This window comes from Solenopsis invicta, chromosome 11 (assembly GCF_016802725.1).
Source record: "Solenopsis invicta isolate M01_SB chromosome 11, UNIL_Sinv_3.0, whole genome shotgun sequence".
Classification (NCBI taxonomy): domain Eukaryota; kingdom Metazoa; phylum Arthropoda; class Insecta; order Hymenoptera; family Formicidae; genus Solenopsis; species Solenopsis invicta.
Window position 1 is genome coordinate 13,017,029 of NC_052674.1, and position 18,649 is coordinate 13,035,677.

Sequence of the window (18,649 nt, forward strand, 5' to 3'; positions counted from 1 at the left end):
GTTATGACGTGGAAACCAAAGCTCAATCATCTCAATGGAAGCTGCCGCACGAACCAAGACCGAAAAAAGCGCGCCAAGTTCGGTCGAATGTGAAAGTTTTGCTGACAGTTTTCTTCGATTGCAGGGGCGTGGTGCATCATGAGTTCTTGCCACAGGGTAGAACGGTCAATAAGGAATATTACCTGCAAGTTATGCGCAATTTGCGCGAAGCAATCCGCCAGAAACGCCCGGATTTGTGGAAGAACAAAAATTGGCTTTTGCACCACGATAACGCCCCTGCTCACACATCGTTGCTTGTGCGCGACTTTTTGGCCAAAAACAACACACTAATGATGCCGCAGCCACCGTATTCCCCAGATCTGGCCCCCTGTGACTTTTTCTTGTTCCCTAAACTGAAGAGGCCCATGAAAGGACGACGTTACTCTACGCTTGACGAGATAAAGACGGCATCGAAGGAGGAGCTGAACAAGATAAAAAAAAATGATTTTTTGAAGTGCTTCGAAGATTGGAAAAACCGTTGGCACAAGTGTATAATATCTCATGGGGATTACTTTGAAGGGGACAAAATAGATATTCATGAATAAATAAATAATTTTTGAAAAAACACAAAATTCGCGATACTTTTTGAACACACCTCGTAGTAACACAGGACGAGAAATGCAGTTTTATGTACAAACTTCGACTCCGGAATTTAGAACATTTAATTAACTTATGTAATATTTAAATTAATATGTAATTAATTTGTCAGAATATTTTGTATATAGCGGCTGTAAAAAGCCTTAGTAAGGCAGAAACTAGTCTCGCGTTATTTATTTCAAATGTTAAGTGAAAAAATATATTTAATTTTTAACAACTATAATTACTGCTCGTTATTGGCCTGTTTTTGACACTAAAGTTTAGGAATACACGAGCGACACATACTATTAAAAAATTACAACAAAAAACAAAAAGTAATTTAGAGAAAGCTAAACAAAAATCTAAACAAAATTATGATAGACGCGTTAACCCTGTAACATTTCATTCTGGTGATAACGTTTTCTTGATCAATGATCTTAAGACAGGCAAATTTTCCACCGAATGTCTTGGGCCTTATCAAATACTTAACGTGATAAATAATGGCAATGTAACTCTTGAAATAAGAGGCACTACTCGAGTGGTGCACTCTAATAAGTTTAAAAAAGCCTATATTAGAGAATCAGAATAAATTGTTTTTTGTGTTACAGATGATTTTCATTCATTTAATAGCGATTATCCTGATCTGCCCAACTGACGTACTCATAGGATATGATTGTAATAGGCCTCAGCCAAACGGCACAATCATCTCGTTATTCGAGATGAAAGAATGTATAACGCCCGAGGGGAGGATCATGCTCCATAGAGCGCAGATTGAACTTATCCAAATTCTTAAATACGCTAAAATCAGCGTTCTTTCCTGTCGAGTCGAATTTGAACAAGCTATCTATGGTAATGAAAATTTACAATTTAACTATCCTATTAAAACACGCCGATCTTATTCGCAAGTCGAACTAAATGAGTGCGTACACATGCATAATTAAGGAGAATTTAAGCTTCATATTATAACTTTCAAAAATTTAAAAATAGATCTTACCAATAGTAAATTGCTACCCATTAGCAATATTAGTAATCTATTGTCACAAATACCTGAAAAAAATACAAACTTTACTATTAAATATTATTTGCATATAACGTTTAAATAGTTTTACATAAAAGTAAATACATTGAAAGTCAAAATAATCTTACCTAGTGGCACTTGTGGATACACAGAATTGCATTGCATTGATGAAGATGGTTATTATAATTATTGGTCACTACTTTTTCATAAAGAATGTCACACTGCAGTACATGCCGTAAAATATCGTGGCATAACAAATAAAATTGAGTCGCTTAAACATCTCACTGCTTATTTACTACTTATTGAAAGTAATAACCTTATTATATTAATTAGTGCACAACACAACGCATGTAATGCAACTCTGTTACAAACAGAGCATCCTTATTTGATTGTTAAAGAACTAAAAACCGATGAAAATTATTTAAAGAAATTATCTCCTCTGAATCAATTATATACAATAATAAAGTCTATATCTCCGCGTTTTTTCACTGTTAATTATATTAAATCCAGTATTAAGGCAATATATGGTATTCGGAATTATTATTAAATAAATGTATAAACAAAAGACCCGAATTACAAGCTGCCATGCAAACTGCACACTGCATGGACGCAGACCAATTTGCATACACTCTCACCGGTGGACCAGGATATTTTGTTCACATCAGGGGAGAAGCTGCTGAAATCTATCAATGTACTCCAGTGCCAGTACAACAAAGGGCCATTAAGAATTGCTTTCTAGAACTGCCAATCCTAATTGGCAATGAGCCTATGTACCTGACACCTAAAACTCGCACAATCTCTGCAACTGGTACTGAAATTGCATGCGGTCCAGAAACAACTGCTATATTCAAGTTCAAAAATGTCTGGGCGCAGTACCAACTCCATCCGGATGGTATAGCCACACCACTAATATTGGACACTAGTAAGCATCGATGGGGAAGATCCACCCCTGCAATTGCTTCAGATACTACTGCGGGCGATAATTCCGCGCAGCAAAACAATTCTCTTCGGAGAATCATAACTCTCATTCTGAAGGAGCTTGTTCTAATCATTGGAGCAATAGCTTGCCTTATTATATGCCAATGCATTAAGTCAAAAGGCTCACACTCAAAGTTGTCAAAAGCTTCATCAGCTTCTAATATCAAAGCTGAAAATCTAAGTCAACCATTTAGTTTGACACATCAATATAGTTGAACTTGTAATTGCATACAATGTGGTAAACCAAAAGCTCAGCAAATCATTACCAGAGCTAGGCAACTCAACCCCTCCTTGTACGAAGAAATAACAACAGTTTCCGAATCATTGGACGAACTAGATCGAAAAATCGAAGACTGCCTTAAAGGAAGAAAATCATCTTCCCGCTAAGAAACAACAACGAAGTTTCATGTGCATTCTAGTGCAAAAACTATAGTTCACCTCATATAAAATAACAAAATTTAATTTTGTAAAATAATTGCGAATATTGAGAAAAAAAATCTCTTAAAAATTAAATTAATACTTAAATCAACGCTTAAGATACAATTAAAAATAATAATAGTTTTACTTTTCATAATTTAATCATAATAAATTTTAAGAAAATTTTTTTTTCTTTCTGTATTGCCTTTACATACATAACAATTAATAATTATGCAATAGAACACTCCACTGCTATGATTACAATCTGTAATTTAGCTCTGAAGTTACACCGATAATTATTGCACCTCCTTCCTTACAGTAAATTTTAACAAGTAATAACTATATAATTATTTTAAATTTTTATGATTATAATTATTATTGTTTATTTAAAAATCCCATCGCAATGATTATCGCTGTCAATTTGCAAAACCTGCCACACTATTAAAAATCATATGTATATTTAAGTGTATATAGGGATAAATCCCAGATATACGCATAGATATACATACAATCCTAGCACTTTAATTGCCTCAGTTCCACCGCCTTATTATTTCACGTATTATTTTTCGTCTTTCAACGTATTTATAAAAAAAAAATTTTTTATATAAATATATACAAAATAAAAAATAATAATAATGATACAAAGCTATAGTATAATATATCATTGTTTAGATAGCGGTAACATATAAATATTTAAATATTTTAGTTCCGTTTTATATGAATTTACAAAAACTGTAATTAGTTATCACAACATGCACATTATACAATTGATATTTGATGCAAAATTCCAAATATTATATAAGTAATTATAACTGCATATCACTTTATTTTCACTGTAATCTTTTTGCGCTTATTTCTTTGCATCAACTAATTGTGTTTATTTACATAATATTCTTTTGCGCTTACTAATGATAATTATTTTCTCTTAATAAGCATTCACTTTTGCTTATACGAGGTGTGTTCAAAAAGTATCGCGAATTTTGTGTTTTTTCAAAAATTATTTATTTATTCATGAATATCTATTTTGTCCCCTTCAAAGTAATCCCCATGAGATATTATACACTTGTGCCAACGGTTTTTCCAATCTTCGAAGCACTTCAAAAAATCATTTTTTTTTATCTTGTTCAGCTCCTCCTTCGATTCCGTCTTTATCTCGTCAAGCGTAGCCTAACGTCGTCCTTTCATGGGCCTCTTCAGTTTAGGGAACAAGAAGAAGTCACAGGGGGCCAGATCTGGGGAATACGGTGGCTGCGGCATCATTAGTGTGTTGTTTTTGGCCAAAAAGTCGCGCACAAGCAACGATGTGTGAGCAGGGGCGTTTGGTACGAATTTCGCGGCGACCCGTCTCATGCCCAAATCATTGATAAAAATCGAATGGCACGAGCCAATCGATATGTTTAGGTCCTCAGCAACTTCTCTAACGGTGATTCGACGATTAGCCAATACCATTTTCTCCACTTCATTAATTTTTTCGTCTGTTGTTGAAGTGCTCGGGCGTCCGGCACGCTCTTCGTCGTTCACATCTTCTCGGCCTTCTGAGAACATTTTGTACCACCGATAAACGTTGCTTCGGTCCAAGGTAGCTTCTCCGTATGCCACAGTCAACATTCGGAATGCATCCGCGCACTTAATTTCGTTTTTCACACAAAATTTGATACAGGTTCTTTGATCCATTTTTTTGAATAGGTAAAAATCGAAGACGATCCAAAACACGTGCAAGCAAAGCAGCTGTCAACAATTAAGTGAACATTCAAAATGGCCGAGCTTGTCGGCATAAGTGAGAGACATGAGTACCAACATAACGCCACAAAAAGATCGAAATTCGAATATACGTAACGCGTGAAAATTCAAAATTCGCGATACTTTTTGAACACACCTCGTATTTATCTGTATTAATTCATTTTTGCGTTAGACTCATTTTTGTGATTTATAATTGCGTTAATCTTATTAATTAATTGTATCTAATACTTGCTGCTACTCATATTTACCAGCTTTATGTTATTTTCTGCGACAATGATTCATGTAACCTTTCGTCATATATTAGAAGGGCATGATTGTATAATTGCCACTGACCATAAACCGTTAACGTGCGCATTTAATCAAAAAGCTGACAAAGCATCTCGACGCTAACGGCGTCACCTCAACTATATCGGACAATTTTCTACAAAAATCATACACCTGCCCGGAATAGAAAATACCGCCGCAGACGCTCTTTCACGTATTCAACCAATAAGCATGCCTGTAATAATGTTCACAGTGGAAATAGCTGACGCTCAAGCAAATGACGAGGAACTAAAATTCTTACTGCAATCCGAAATCAGTCTAAAGTTACGCAAGCTATACTTAGACAACAGCGAACGCACAATCGTTTTTGACGTATCCGATGAAGATGTCCGTCCGTATATCCCAGGTTCTCGGCGACGAAGAGTTTTTAATGTAAGTTATGGCCTCTCCCACCCAGGAATACGAGCCACCAAACATCTCATTGCTCGCAGATTTGTCTGGCTCAATATTAACAAGGATATAACAAATTGGATAAAAACGTGCCTAGCGTGCCAGCGCGCCAAAATTCAACGTCACAACCATAACATCCCAGAGCATATCAAAATGCCGGATACAAAATTCTATCATGTGCATATCGACATTGTAGGCCCGTTACCTGTATCTCAAGGGTACAGATACTGCCTCACAACTATCGACAGATTTACCCGATGGCCAGAAGCCACGCCAATGTCAGACATCTCAGCAGATAGCATCGTAACAACTTTCTACACATCTTGGGTCGCACGGTTTGGAGCACCGGCTGTCATTACAACAGACAGGAGTTTGCAGTTTGAATCTACATTATTCCAAGCATTAACGAAACTATTCGGAGCAAAGGGGATAAGAACAACACCATATCATCCGTCCTCTAACGGTATGATTGAGCGTTTCCACCGCTCTTTAAAAGCAACCATCCGCTCTCACTCAGATGTAAATTGGGTAAAGATTCTACCCACAGTGCTTCTCGGTCTACGAGCCAGTCTAAAAGAAGATATTAAAACAAGTGCAGCCGAATTAGTTTACGGAACTCCACTCTGCCTACCTGGAGAATTTTTCACAGACGAGGACTAATTACCAGACCCACAAATTTTCTTAGAACATCTACGTCAACATATGCGCAGAGTACGCACCAGTCCATCGGCGCATCACATCAAACACAGAGCTTTTGCCCTCAAGGGTTTGTATTCATGCACACATCTTTTCATCCAAGTAGATGCCGTCAAGAGACCTTTAGAACAATCATATGAAGGACCATATAAAATCATCAAACGCATCTCAGACCACGTGTTTAAAATCATCGTCAAGGGAGAACCGACAACCACCTCTACTGAACGTCTAAAATCAGCATACTACGAGGTATGTCCAACAGAACCTGATGTATTCCAATCCCAGTCACCATCAACATCAAATACAAAATCAACTCTGAAAACATATTCTGGTCCAAAAGCAAATAAGACTGTTAGTTTTATTACATAAAACAGTGGGCAGGGGGGTGACCTTCCTTTCTTGTCCAACGTCTCAACCAATGAGAACATTCGCATAGGACTACTCCCGTACAAGAGTCAGTTTCCTATCTCAATAGAATATATATGCATTAACAGTATTCAATTTTGTTCCGTTAAGAAGTACGTAGTACATCTGTAATGTTGTATATCTAATGATAAATTAAGTTGTTAATTATCAATCGTACCACCGACTCATTAATCCTGTGTACACCAGCCCTAAAACCTGTACTTCACATAGTGCCGAGTGATACGTACGTACCCATACAGCACAAAAAATTGCAGCAACATTGCAGCAATGTTGCAATGTTACAGATTGCAATGCAATATTATGGAAACATTGCAGAAACATAAATTAACAATATGCCTGCAACATCACATAGCATATGCCAATAATATTCCGGAAACATTGCAATATCATAATTTTTTAATAAAGTAGTGCTAATAAAGAGCCAAAGTAAAATATTCGCGTATAATAATATATTAATTTAACTTATCTGTAATTATTTATCTGCATTTAGCAAACTAAGGTCAGATGACGTTACTAAATTTTTCGCTGAATCTTTACATTCCCTAACAGTACAACCGTCCATATATCGATTGTAAGTCGACTCATCCAAGTCAGGTTTTCAAAATCGACTTTGCATAGACTCTGCAGACATCCTTCAAATGTTGACTCTAAAACGTCTAGAAAAAGGCATGCGGTCCCGTGGTGCTGTGTGCATCATAGTATTGTTAAGAAACATAAATATTTATATTAATAGACAAAATAGGTCCATATATGAAAAAACCTCGATCTACAGCCCAATGAACAAACAATATTTTTAAATTATTTTTTTAATAAAAATTTTTTTATATTTAATTTAATTATTGTATTATATTGATATATATTTTCTAATTACATTTTTATTTAAACTAATAACAGAAAAGTTATTCCAAATGCTATTCTGCATTTGCAAAATTAGTGAAAAAAAATTATAATTTTATATTTGTTTATATAAATACTGTGCTTTAATTATACATATTTCATTTTTTCGATAACGTATATTGATCTAATCTACCAGTTATATACACATATTAGCATAAAGTGTTCACAGGTCATCATGAGGGATCAATTCGCTGCGATCACGGAAGTCAAGCAACGTTCATCAAAGTAAAAACTTAGATGGATGACCGCTTGGAAATTTCTGAAAAAGATTCCCGAGATTTTTTTTTTTGCAAAAAATGTTTTTTTAAAATGTTACACAAATATTGTTTTGTTCATTGGAATTATGTGGTGTAATAATATATATGTGAATATTTTGGAAAAATGGGATGTTTCAACGCAATATTTCAAAAAACGGACATCTTAATATTGCTGCAATTTTCCAGCAATGTTGCAGCAATGTTTTGCAATCAAAATGCAATATTACAATGTTTCAATGAAATCATTTTGCAATGTTTGTGCAATCTCTCTGCGCTGTATGGGTATTGGCCCCTGCTAAAAAATTTGTCTCAGATTACTTTTATATAATTTTTCAAAATGTCTGTATAATTTTATAGTTTTTTCAGACTTTTTCATAAGAATTGGAATACTTTTCATAAATACTTAGAACGTCTACATCCTTTCTTAAAATTTTTAAATGTGTTAACTATGAAGTATCCTAAGATTTCTATTATTCTTTCTTGTATAATTTCAGATAAAATGTTATAAAAATTAAAATAGTTAACAGTATTTTATAAAAATTGTAGGATGAGAAATCTCAAAACATTTCAGAATTCACACGTATGAAAAGTTCAAAGAGGAGATGTACACTTTCCAAGTAATTCTGATTATTTCCAAAATGTTCCAATTCGTATAAAGATTACGAGAAAAACTTTTATCAGGGATGTTTTCGAGAAAAATATGAAGAATTTTCATACTTATGGATTTGTTCCGAGACGTTATGGTATTTTTTATTTCATGTTGGAAGAATATGTTAGAAAATCTGAAGAATTTCACATAACTTTACAGGCGAATATTTTGAGAAATTATGTGATTTTTTATGTTATGTCTTTTTTTTAGAAAAGTAAGAAAAAATATTAGAAAATCTTAAAATTTTTTATATTTTGGGATTGTTTTCTGATCTTATTATGATATTATGAAGCTTTATATTTTATGTTTTAATGAAAAAGAGAAAATTTTGAGAAAATTTTCACACAAGTTCACATAATTACTTATAAATTTCTGAAATTCTTTAAACTTAAAGTACTTTAGAAATAATAATATTTAAATTCAGAGAAATACAAGTACTGAAAAGTTGCAATATAAATTATGTAGATATATAATGTATTTAGTATTTTAATTTACGTTTTACGTACTACGTTTATTTAGTAACCAGATTAATAAATGAAAGTAATAGTCTGAGTAATAAATGCAAAATATAACGGAGTATGTACAGTTTTCCCTGGAAAAACTTCTATCATAATTTTCTATAAAAGTTCTCATAATGTGTCATGCCAACAATTTATGAGTAATTGTATGAACTTGTGTGAAAATTTTCACAAATTTTTTCACATTTTTCACTAAAACATAAAATACACAGCTTCATAATATCACAATAAGATCAGAAAACAATCCCATAAAAAAATATAAAAAAATTTTAAGATTTTCTAATATTTTTTCACACTTTTTCAAAAAAAATATAACCCAGCAAACGAGAACTGATTGAATTGGGTAAATCCATATGAATCATGTTTCTGAATCCGCAAAAAAGTATTGAATTTTATAGAAACTGAACACATTTAATCCGTTTCCTATATCTCTAGTTAAATATATAATAGTGAATTCAAGTGGATTCAGAAATGAAAATATGAATTCGTTCTCTATGCTTGTAGTTATAGAAAACTATTAATTCGAGTGGATAGATGTGGATTTAGAGTAGGACATATGAATCCGTAAAAACGGATTCAAAAGATTTGACCTTTAGTGATATATAAATTATATAAAAATCTTTTTCTGAAATAATATTACAAATACTATTAACAATATTAATAGTTGCGAAAAATACAATTAAAATTATTATTGTAATTTTAAGTATTATAAAATAATGTATAGCAATATTCTTTGTAGCATTTTTTTAAATTTCAGTTATAGTTATTATTATTTGTATTAAGTATTTAAAGAAATGTTAACAATAAATTAAAGTTAATAGAGTTTTGGTCTTTTTATTATTTAAACATCAGAAAGCTCCATGAACAAAATTTCTTCCGTATATTCATAATTTTCTTCATCATTATTACAGTTATTCTCGCCGTTATTCTCATCGTCATTATTCTCATCATTTTCGCCGTTATTTTCGCCATCATGTTCATCAACATTTTCGCTGCCATTCTCATTGTCATTACAGACATTTTTGCCGTTACTCTCACCAAGGTTGTCGAGTTTTTTTGATACGCAATTGGCGATATCCCTTGATAAAAATGCATTATTATTATTATTGTCTTTTTCACTCATTAATTCGGTAATCTCAATAGATTTTTGCAAAGGATCTGAAAATACAAACAATTTAATATACATATTTGTCTTAATATAATGCCACTCGTTATTTGTTAATGCTGAGTACATATTAAATTAATCAATAGCGGCTTATTGTATGGGCGCAAAAGCCTTCAATATTTCCATGTATAGCACAATGCAAGGTTGAGTAACTAATATATTTTTTAAATAAATTAAAGTTTATAAAATTAATTTAGTTATATTCAAAGTTACATGAACAAAAAGTTAGTTAGAAATTACGTTAAGAGTAAATTAACTTAAGCTAAATTTAAAGTTAATTTTATTACCCAAAAAGTATTATTTATGTAAAATAAAAAATTCACAAGTTTTTAAAGTTAGATTACTCAAAACATTTATAATATAGATTATCATACATATTTAATATTTTATTTGTAAATTAAGTTTTTATGAAATAACAAAGAAATATTGTTTTCTTATATGCAAATGTTTTTTTTTCATGTAGATAAATTTTTAACTTAGAAATAAGTTAATAATAAAAAAAATTTATATATTTAAAAAATCACTAGTTGAAATTAAAGATTAAATTATTTAAAATTGATTATGTTAAAAGTTATTAACTTTTTAACTTTAATATTTAAAATTAAATTTAATTTTGTAACGATACGCCCCTCCACCGTCCGCGCGCCTCCGTTCCGTCCACTGAACACCGAGAACCGAACATAGCAAGCGAGCGCTTACCCGTCGGACGGTGAGTTGCGCCGCCTTTGTCTACCATGTGTACACGGCCCGTGATTCGCTAACTTTATCCTCTTATTATTCAAAAAGTAAGTGTCGGACAAAATTTTCATACAGGAAAAATCGTCTCAGAACTTATTCAAGAACACATCTTTACAGAGACACATGGGTCGTTCTGAATCACCCTATATGATGGCGATAAATAAAAAGGAAATGAACATAGAAACGGATATTTAATGAACCACTAAGTTTATATTCTCTTATAATGAAAATGTACAATCATTTAAAAAAGGTTGAATAGATATATCAAATAAACTTTTATCATACAGCATTAAGTAATTATAAAGACTTAAAGTTACTTCGATACAAATTGAAATATAAATCTCAGACCTTATATTAAACTATTTGATATCAGAGTAAATAAACAAATAGTCTTCAAAAATCGAAATTGATTATTGATTTTCTTTAATGGCTTGATCGATTCCATTTCACTTGTCAAATTTAATTATCGATGTAAAATCCTTAATTTCCTTAATTTCCTTGGATGCACACTTATTTCATCCTTAAAATATACCGGGTGTCCCAGACCACCCGTCCCACCCGATTTTTTCGTAAACGCGACATTTTAAAGAAAAATGTTTCAGACAAAAGTTGTAGGGTTTTAAAAGATCTATTTACTGATTTTATCAGTTTGACCTTGGATGGCGTCGCTAAGGTCAGATCAAAATAACATTAACTTTTTTAAATAGGACACCTCATTTTTGGTTCCAGAATCTAATAGCTGGTGTCAAGACCTTTCCAAAACACTATAAGAAAGTTTATTTTTGTTGAGTACTTTCCGAGTTGTGAGGCTTGAAAGTTACGGTGTACTGTTACCTTCAAGCGTCATAACTCGGAAAGTCCTTAACCAAAATAAACTTATTTATAGTGTTTTGGAAAGCTCTCGAAATCGACTACAAGAAAATGCAATGAAAAATATACCTGTTTCAGACCACCCGTCCCACCCTTTTAAAACGTAGGGATGTGCTTGTACAAAAAAATGGCTCAGACAAAATTTGCATGATTTCGAGGGATCAACCTGATGATGATCTTGAATTCGACCTTGAGATCGATCTTGGGCATAAAGGTATAAGTCAAAGTAACATTTTTAAAATGTAAAAACGAAATAATCGGTGCCGCCTGTAGGTATTAGCGTTACCTAAGGTGTACCACGTGTAGGTAACAAGATCGTACTTACACCTTATCGGGGTGCTTTTTTAAGGTGGTTCCCCTCGCCGTCACCTTTGTCGGGGTGCTTTCATAAGGTGGTTCCCCTTGCCGTCACCTTTGTCGGGGTGCTTTCATAAGGTGGTTCCCCTTGCCGTCACCTTTGTCGGGGTGCTTTTTTAAGGTGGTTCCCCTCACCGTCACCTTTGTCGGGGTGCTTTCATAAGGTGGTTCCCCTTGCCGTCACCTTTGTCGGGGTGCTTTCATAAGGTGGTTCCCCTTGCCGTCACCTTTGTCGGGCTGCTTTTTTAAGGTGGTTCCCCTCGCCGTCACCTTTGTCGGGGTGCTTTCATAAGGTGGTTCCCCTTGCCGTCACCTTTGTCGGGGTGCTTTCATAAGGTGGTTCCCCTTGCCGTCACCTTTGTGCATACGCATGTTGTTCAGTCTCGATGTTCAAAATGTCCACCACGTGCATTTATACAGGCTGTTACCCTACTTTGGAAATCATCCGTCGCCCGACGAATTTCGTCAGTATCTAGAGACTGAATGACTTGTCGAATTCTGTTTTTCATATCTTCTGCAGTCGTAGGTCGTTCGCGGTATACAAGGTCTTTTATTCGTCCCCACAAATAATAATCTAAAATTGTAAGGTCCGGTGATCGTGGTGGCCAATTATGTGGACCATGTTTACCTATCCATCGGCCGCGAAATATGCGGTTCAGTTGATGACGAGCAATGACAGACGTGTGGGCGGGACATCCATCCTGTTGAAACCACATATTTAGACGTAATTGGAGTGGAATATCTTCAAGTAAACGTGGAAGTTCGTTTTCGAGTAAATCGGCGTATAAAAAACGGTTTAAATTCTCTTGAAAGAAAAATGGTCCCACGATATGCGTATCAACAATTCCGCACCAAACATTGACTTTCCAGATACGTTGATGATCCATTTCTCGATACCAATGTGGATTCTCTTGTGCCCAATAACGAAAATTATGTGTGTTTATTTCGCCGTCACTTTTAAAGGTGCACTCATCAGAAAATAAAATACTTCTATGGAAATTAGGTAATTGTTGAGTAATCCAATTACAGAATATCAGTCTTTGTCTATGATCGTTCAATGTCATGGCCTGGTGAAGTGACATTCAATATGGATGGAATGAATTTTCACGAAAAATTCGACTGATCGTGCTTCGACTTATTCCACTATCTCTTGCTCGTCGCTTTAAAGAATCATTCGGGGTTACAAAGGCAGATGCAATTACATCAGGTGCTCTTACTGAACGAACTGATCGATGAATTTGCCTTCCCTTATTATGATCCGGCTGAACAATACCTTTTACAATTATTCGACGTTGTAAGCGACTGAAAACTTTGCGCGAATGTGGTGTATGATCGGGATATTCATTTCGCCACATTATTTCAGCTGCTCGAAAACTTCCAGCTCTACCCAAAACTGACATCATTAACGCAGCTTCTTCGTTCGGGTAAGGCATAACTACAAATTACGCTTACGACCGGGTTGCTTATTAGAAAACGTGAATTGGTGACGAGTTGCGTAATATTATGAATTCTAAGCAATGACTTTTAGGAGTGGTATGTAAGGGTGCTTTTTCGTGAAAATTACTTTATTGCTACAATAATCAACATTAAATGAAGATTAATATTAATAAATCAAGAATAAACGGCATTATAGAGCTGTACCGAATGTTAGAGATCTCGGTAATTAGGTATCTTCAAAACTCTACGCGTAGGACTATAGGTACACGCACCGGCAGAAATGGTGTCTCTCGACGCTAGCGCTCGGCTGCCGCACACACGCGGAGCCGCGCTCGTACGTGTGTCTAGGCTGCGCGGCGACGATCGGGGTGCGGGCGGAAAGTGGTGGGGGGCTTTACGATAGTGCATCCTCCTCGCTCGACGCTGGGTCGAGAGAGAAAGCATTATTCGACGTGATACCATGGGCGAAGTCGGTGTCCTCTGCTTATATTTTTCATTGCATTTTCTTGTAGTCGATTTCGAGAGCTTTCCAAAACACTATAAATAAGTTTATTTTGGTTAAGGACTTTCCGAGTTATGACGCTTGAAGGTAACAGTACACCGTAACTTTCAAGCCTCACAACTCGGAAAGTACTGAAAAAAAATAAACTTTCTTATAGTGTTTTGGAAAGGTCTTGACACCATCTATTAGATTCTGGAACCAAAAATGAGGTGTCCTATTTAAAAAAGTTAATGTTATTTTGATCTGACCTTGGCGACGCCATCCAAGGTCAAACTGATAAAATCAGTAAATAGATCTTTTAAAACCCTACAACTTTTGTCTGAAACATTTTTCTTTAAAATGTCACGTTTACGAAAAAATCGGGTGGGACGGGTGGTCTGGGACACCCGGTATATACAATTACAAGGAGTATAAATATATATATATATATATACCATAAATATATACACAGTTAAAAAAAGTATAAATTAAACAGTATCTAATGTTTTCAAAATTTCATTTAAATTATTAATACTCGATACTTTAATATATCTTGAAAAGAGCATAATCTCATCATCGATATAAATATTAATATGTAAATTTGAAAAGACAGCAATTCTTTTTCTTATGCTAAAATCACTTTCAATTTTCGTAAAACCAAAGAATTTGTCGTTTCCAGTCAAAAATCCCCAATCCGAAGAAGGCAGCTCCACTAAATTCAAGTTCTGTTGCAAATATTTAAATTTAATTTCATCTGATGCATGATATATTTCCGTGAAATTTCTTTCTATTATATTCCTAAAATTTAAGTTTTCGTATTAATTACTAATCAAATGTACTATTTCATAATTACTATGTACTTTTTCATAATATAACCTCTCTGTCGCTTGTTTGACGCAACTTCTATTTTCCATTTCCGATTATTGGACTCAGCTTGTAACACGATGTACACAATTTACGATTAGTTTTCAATTAATATTACTTTGTTAAAAATGTTGCAATAAAAATGATATTTTCCAACATTTTCTTTCAAAATCGGAATAACAACTGGCATCTCGTATATGATCTCGTGTATGCAATGTATGCATGATCGTAAATTCATCACATTTTGCATGTGTGAGAAACTTTTAAAGATGGCGACCATCGCTAAGAAGTTATTCCGTTTAGCGTACTTTCTTCCAATAAGGTACATAAATCAGGAACACTTTTGCTTCGCGCGCGCTATCGAGTTCGGTCTCCTATTCTCCTACTCCATGCTAGTGACTTTAACCACGCGGCGACACGCGCGCCGACCGTGGCGTTTCACAACGCTCCCACTCCGGCTTAACAGATCGAGCGCGCGGATTGGCTCGCCCAACCGTGCGTTTGGATTTATTATTATTATTATCTTTATTGAAGTGCAAGTAAGTACAATAGCAGAGGCATGGCAAATTTGGAAAAAATTACAGGCACATCAAAAGGCGAGGTATTAGCAAGACTGCTGTATAGAAACCTGAGCTTTTAAGATACTAATGACATTAAGAGTACTGTACAAGTATGAAACGCAATTCAAGAAATGTAATGTAATATAAGATGAGTATAAGAGTATAAAGCGCAAACGAAGAGCACAAAAGTAATAGTAGTAATGGTGTACAAAATAGTAGCTAAATAGAAAGCAAGCAAGTAACCGTATAAAGTTCAATTTAAGCGCTGAAGCGATATTAAAGGCATGCAGAATAGTGATAGTGGCACACGAGATAAGCCTAGACGCGAGAAATAATCGTTACAACGAAAAATATAAAGTAATGTAATGTTGGTACGAGGCACAAGTCGAAGAACGCAAAAATAATAATAGTAGCGATATACAAAGTAATAAAAGTACAAAATGCAAATCAAAGAATGCAGAAATATTAATAATGCTATACAGAATAGTGGCTTGCTAATAGTGCAGTAAGATATGCTTAGAAGCGGCAGTTTTAAATGCTTGGAGAGAAGAGGAAGAATGTATGTGGTGGCAGCGAATTGTAGTGCTTGACAGCAACATATGAAAACGCAGATTGGAACCTGGACGATCTGTGAACAGGGTAGGACAGGAGGGATTGAAATCTTGTACTAGAGGACGAGCCAGAATGAAATTCACTGCAAAAATGTAACCGCTCACGAAGATATTGAGGAGTGTTGTTATGTAGTACATTAAAAACGAGGCAGCACAAGTGAAGCACGTATTTCTGGTAGGTATTTAACCATCCGGAGGCTGCAAAAAGAGGCGTAATGTGATCGAATTTCCTGGAGCCATGCGCAAAACGCAAACAGGAGTTTTGTATAAGTTGGATTCTACGTAAGAGGTTTTTGGTTAATGTACACAACATCTACGTGATCGAATAGAGACAGAACAAGAAGTTGGGAGACGAGGAGTTTCTGCGAAATAGACAAGACATTTCGTAGAGGATATAGTTGACAAAGACGAAGATACGCAGCTCTGCACTTGATCTTTACATGGGTTTCAAAAGACATAGAGGATCCACGTGCAGGCCCAGGATTTTAATAGAGAGAGGAAAGGTAACGGGAGTCGAATTTAAGTGAACGGTGAGGGGAGGAGTGCGGGATAAAAATTGAGAAGAGCCGACGACCATGAGAAAGGATTTAGAAGGATTTAAGTAAAGACCATTTGCCTGCGACCAGTCAGAAATTATCTGGAGATCAGCGTTTAGGAGGGACTGTATGCCAAGCGAGTCAGTACTATGAAACGAGTTGACGAGCAACACATCATCGGCATATAAGTACATGTGAGACGAGAGTGGTAGCAGTGTAGCGTCAGCTACAAAAATACTAAAGAGGAGTGGACCAAGAATGGAACCCTGTGGGACGCCGGACTGAACCTTTCGAAAGGAGGAGAAGGTGGGTAACGGATTGTAGGTTATTACACGTTGAAAACGATTAATTAAGTAGGAACGAAAGAAGGAGAGAGCAGAATTAGATAACCCGTAATGATGCAGCTTTGCGAGGAGTAGTTCGTGATTTATGGTGTCAAAGGCTTTCGAGAAATCAAGCGTAATTAGAGATGACAGTAAACTTTTATCAAGGTTAGAAAAGACTGTGTCAGATAGGTGTAGTAAGGCAGTAGCTGTACTGTGCAGATGGTAAAATCAAGGACTGAAATTTGGGAATAACGTCTGTTCTTACTAAGAAAGAGTTTAATTGTTGGAAACAAATAAATTCGAGAAGTTTAGAAAGGAAGAGAGGAAAAGAAATAGGACGGAGAGAAGACAAGGAATCTGGATCACAAGATTTGGGAAGAGAAAAGACAGTAGATAGCTTCCAGGATGAAGGAAACACATTTTCGGAGAGACAGAAGTTCAGAATATGAAGAAGAGGTTGAAGACAGTGTGGTATGGAGTGAAAGAGAATAACCCCGGAGAGATCAAAAAGACCAGCTGAGGTGAGCCTAACCTTTTTTAGCACTCCGTACGGATCTGACATAAAGATAGAACGAAAATAGAAGGAGACGTCTACCGCAGGCTCGGAGGAGAGAAAATGATCAAGGATAGAAGAAGAGCACGTATTAGTAGGAAGAGAAAAGATAAAGTAGTCATTGAGTATTGTGGGATTAAGAAGATGAGAAGGAATGTTAGCTGACGATGACTTGTGACCTCCAATGGAGGAAAGATTACGCCAGAACTGACGAGGAGAGTCCTGCTTAAGACCAAGGGACAGAAACGCCTGCTTCTCCCTTCTGATAGCAGCGGTAACAGTGTTTCTTAAATGTTTATAGCATTGCCACTGAGCTTCCGAATGCGTTCGTATATAAACCGGTATATAAACCGGCAGTGGAAACGCAGAAATCAGATCCGTCCAACTCTCCGACCTGTCCAGGCGACCGAGCATCGCTCCCAAGACAAGCGTACTCGTCGATCTCCAGTTCCTCGACAGACATTCCCGTCGTTATTTTCGGCTGAGTATTCTCGACCAGTCGACTCCGATATCCTCGACGAACATTCTCGTCATTATTACCGGCCGAGCATTCTCGACCAATCACGTCCGAGATCCTCGACGAGCATTCTCGTCACTATCATCGGCCGAACATTCTCGACCAATCACTATCGAGTACCTTAATCGCCACGCGGACACCGAGTCGAATTTTGTAACCTAGACATCGGCAGGGCATCCGCGTCCTGTTGATCAAGCGCCCATTTGCACGGGGCGCTCGGGCAAATCGCGGAGGCGAAAGTGGCAACAGCCCGCACTCGCGGTGTCCCACGCACGCGCTCACACGACCGCGCTAGCCAATCCCGTCAGGCCCCGCGACTCCCCGACCGTACGAGCGAGCAACCCGCATAATCTACCAATTAGTATTTCACCGCGAATTATTCTAGCCTAAGCATTTGAGTAAGTTCTTTTATTTGATTTTATATGCAAAGTATTACTGCCGATTGTGCACGCGTCTTAAGTTTCCATTTGCGCGTTATCTCTAAGTAACTCCGTTGCACATCGCTTCGCTTGCGATCGGATAAGTAATCATTGTTTGGATACCTGCGAACCGCTCTCTCTTTTTCTGTTAACATACCGAACTCTCTTATATCATGCTTATTATCTTGTCAACGACTACCATTTATTTTCTGAATAAATTATCTTCTTTTTTTTTTACTCTAATCTCTGGGTACCCATACAGCACAGAGAGATTGCAGGAACATTGCAGA

The 18,649-nt window shown here is 35.8% G+C and overlaps 1 protein-coding gene across 1 annotated transcript; it reads right to left on the minus strand.

Annotated features, from left to right (window-relative positions):
• Positions 1 to 9,766: 9,766 nt before the first annotated feature.
• LOC105202808 (putative uncharacterized protein DDB_G0283431) lies at positions 9,767 to 17,886 on the minus strand. Its single transcript, XM_011171488.1, has 2 exons — positions 17,763 to 17,886; positions 9,767 to 10,083 (listed from the first exon to the last, which is right to left on the minus strand). The coding sequence occupies exons 1-2, from the start codon at positions 17,884 to 17,886 to the stop codon at positions 9,767 to 9,769; spliced, it is 441 nt and encodes a 146-aa protein (XP_011169790.1).
• Positions 17,887 to 18,649: the final 763 nt, after the last annotated feature.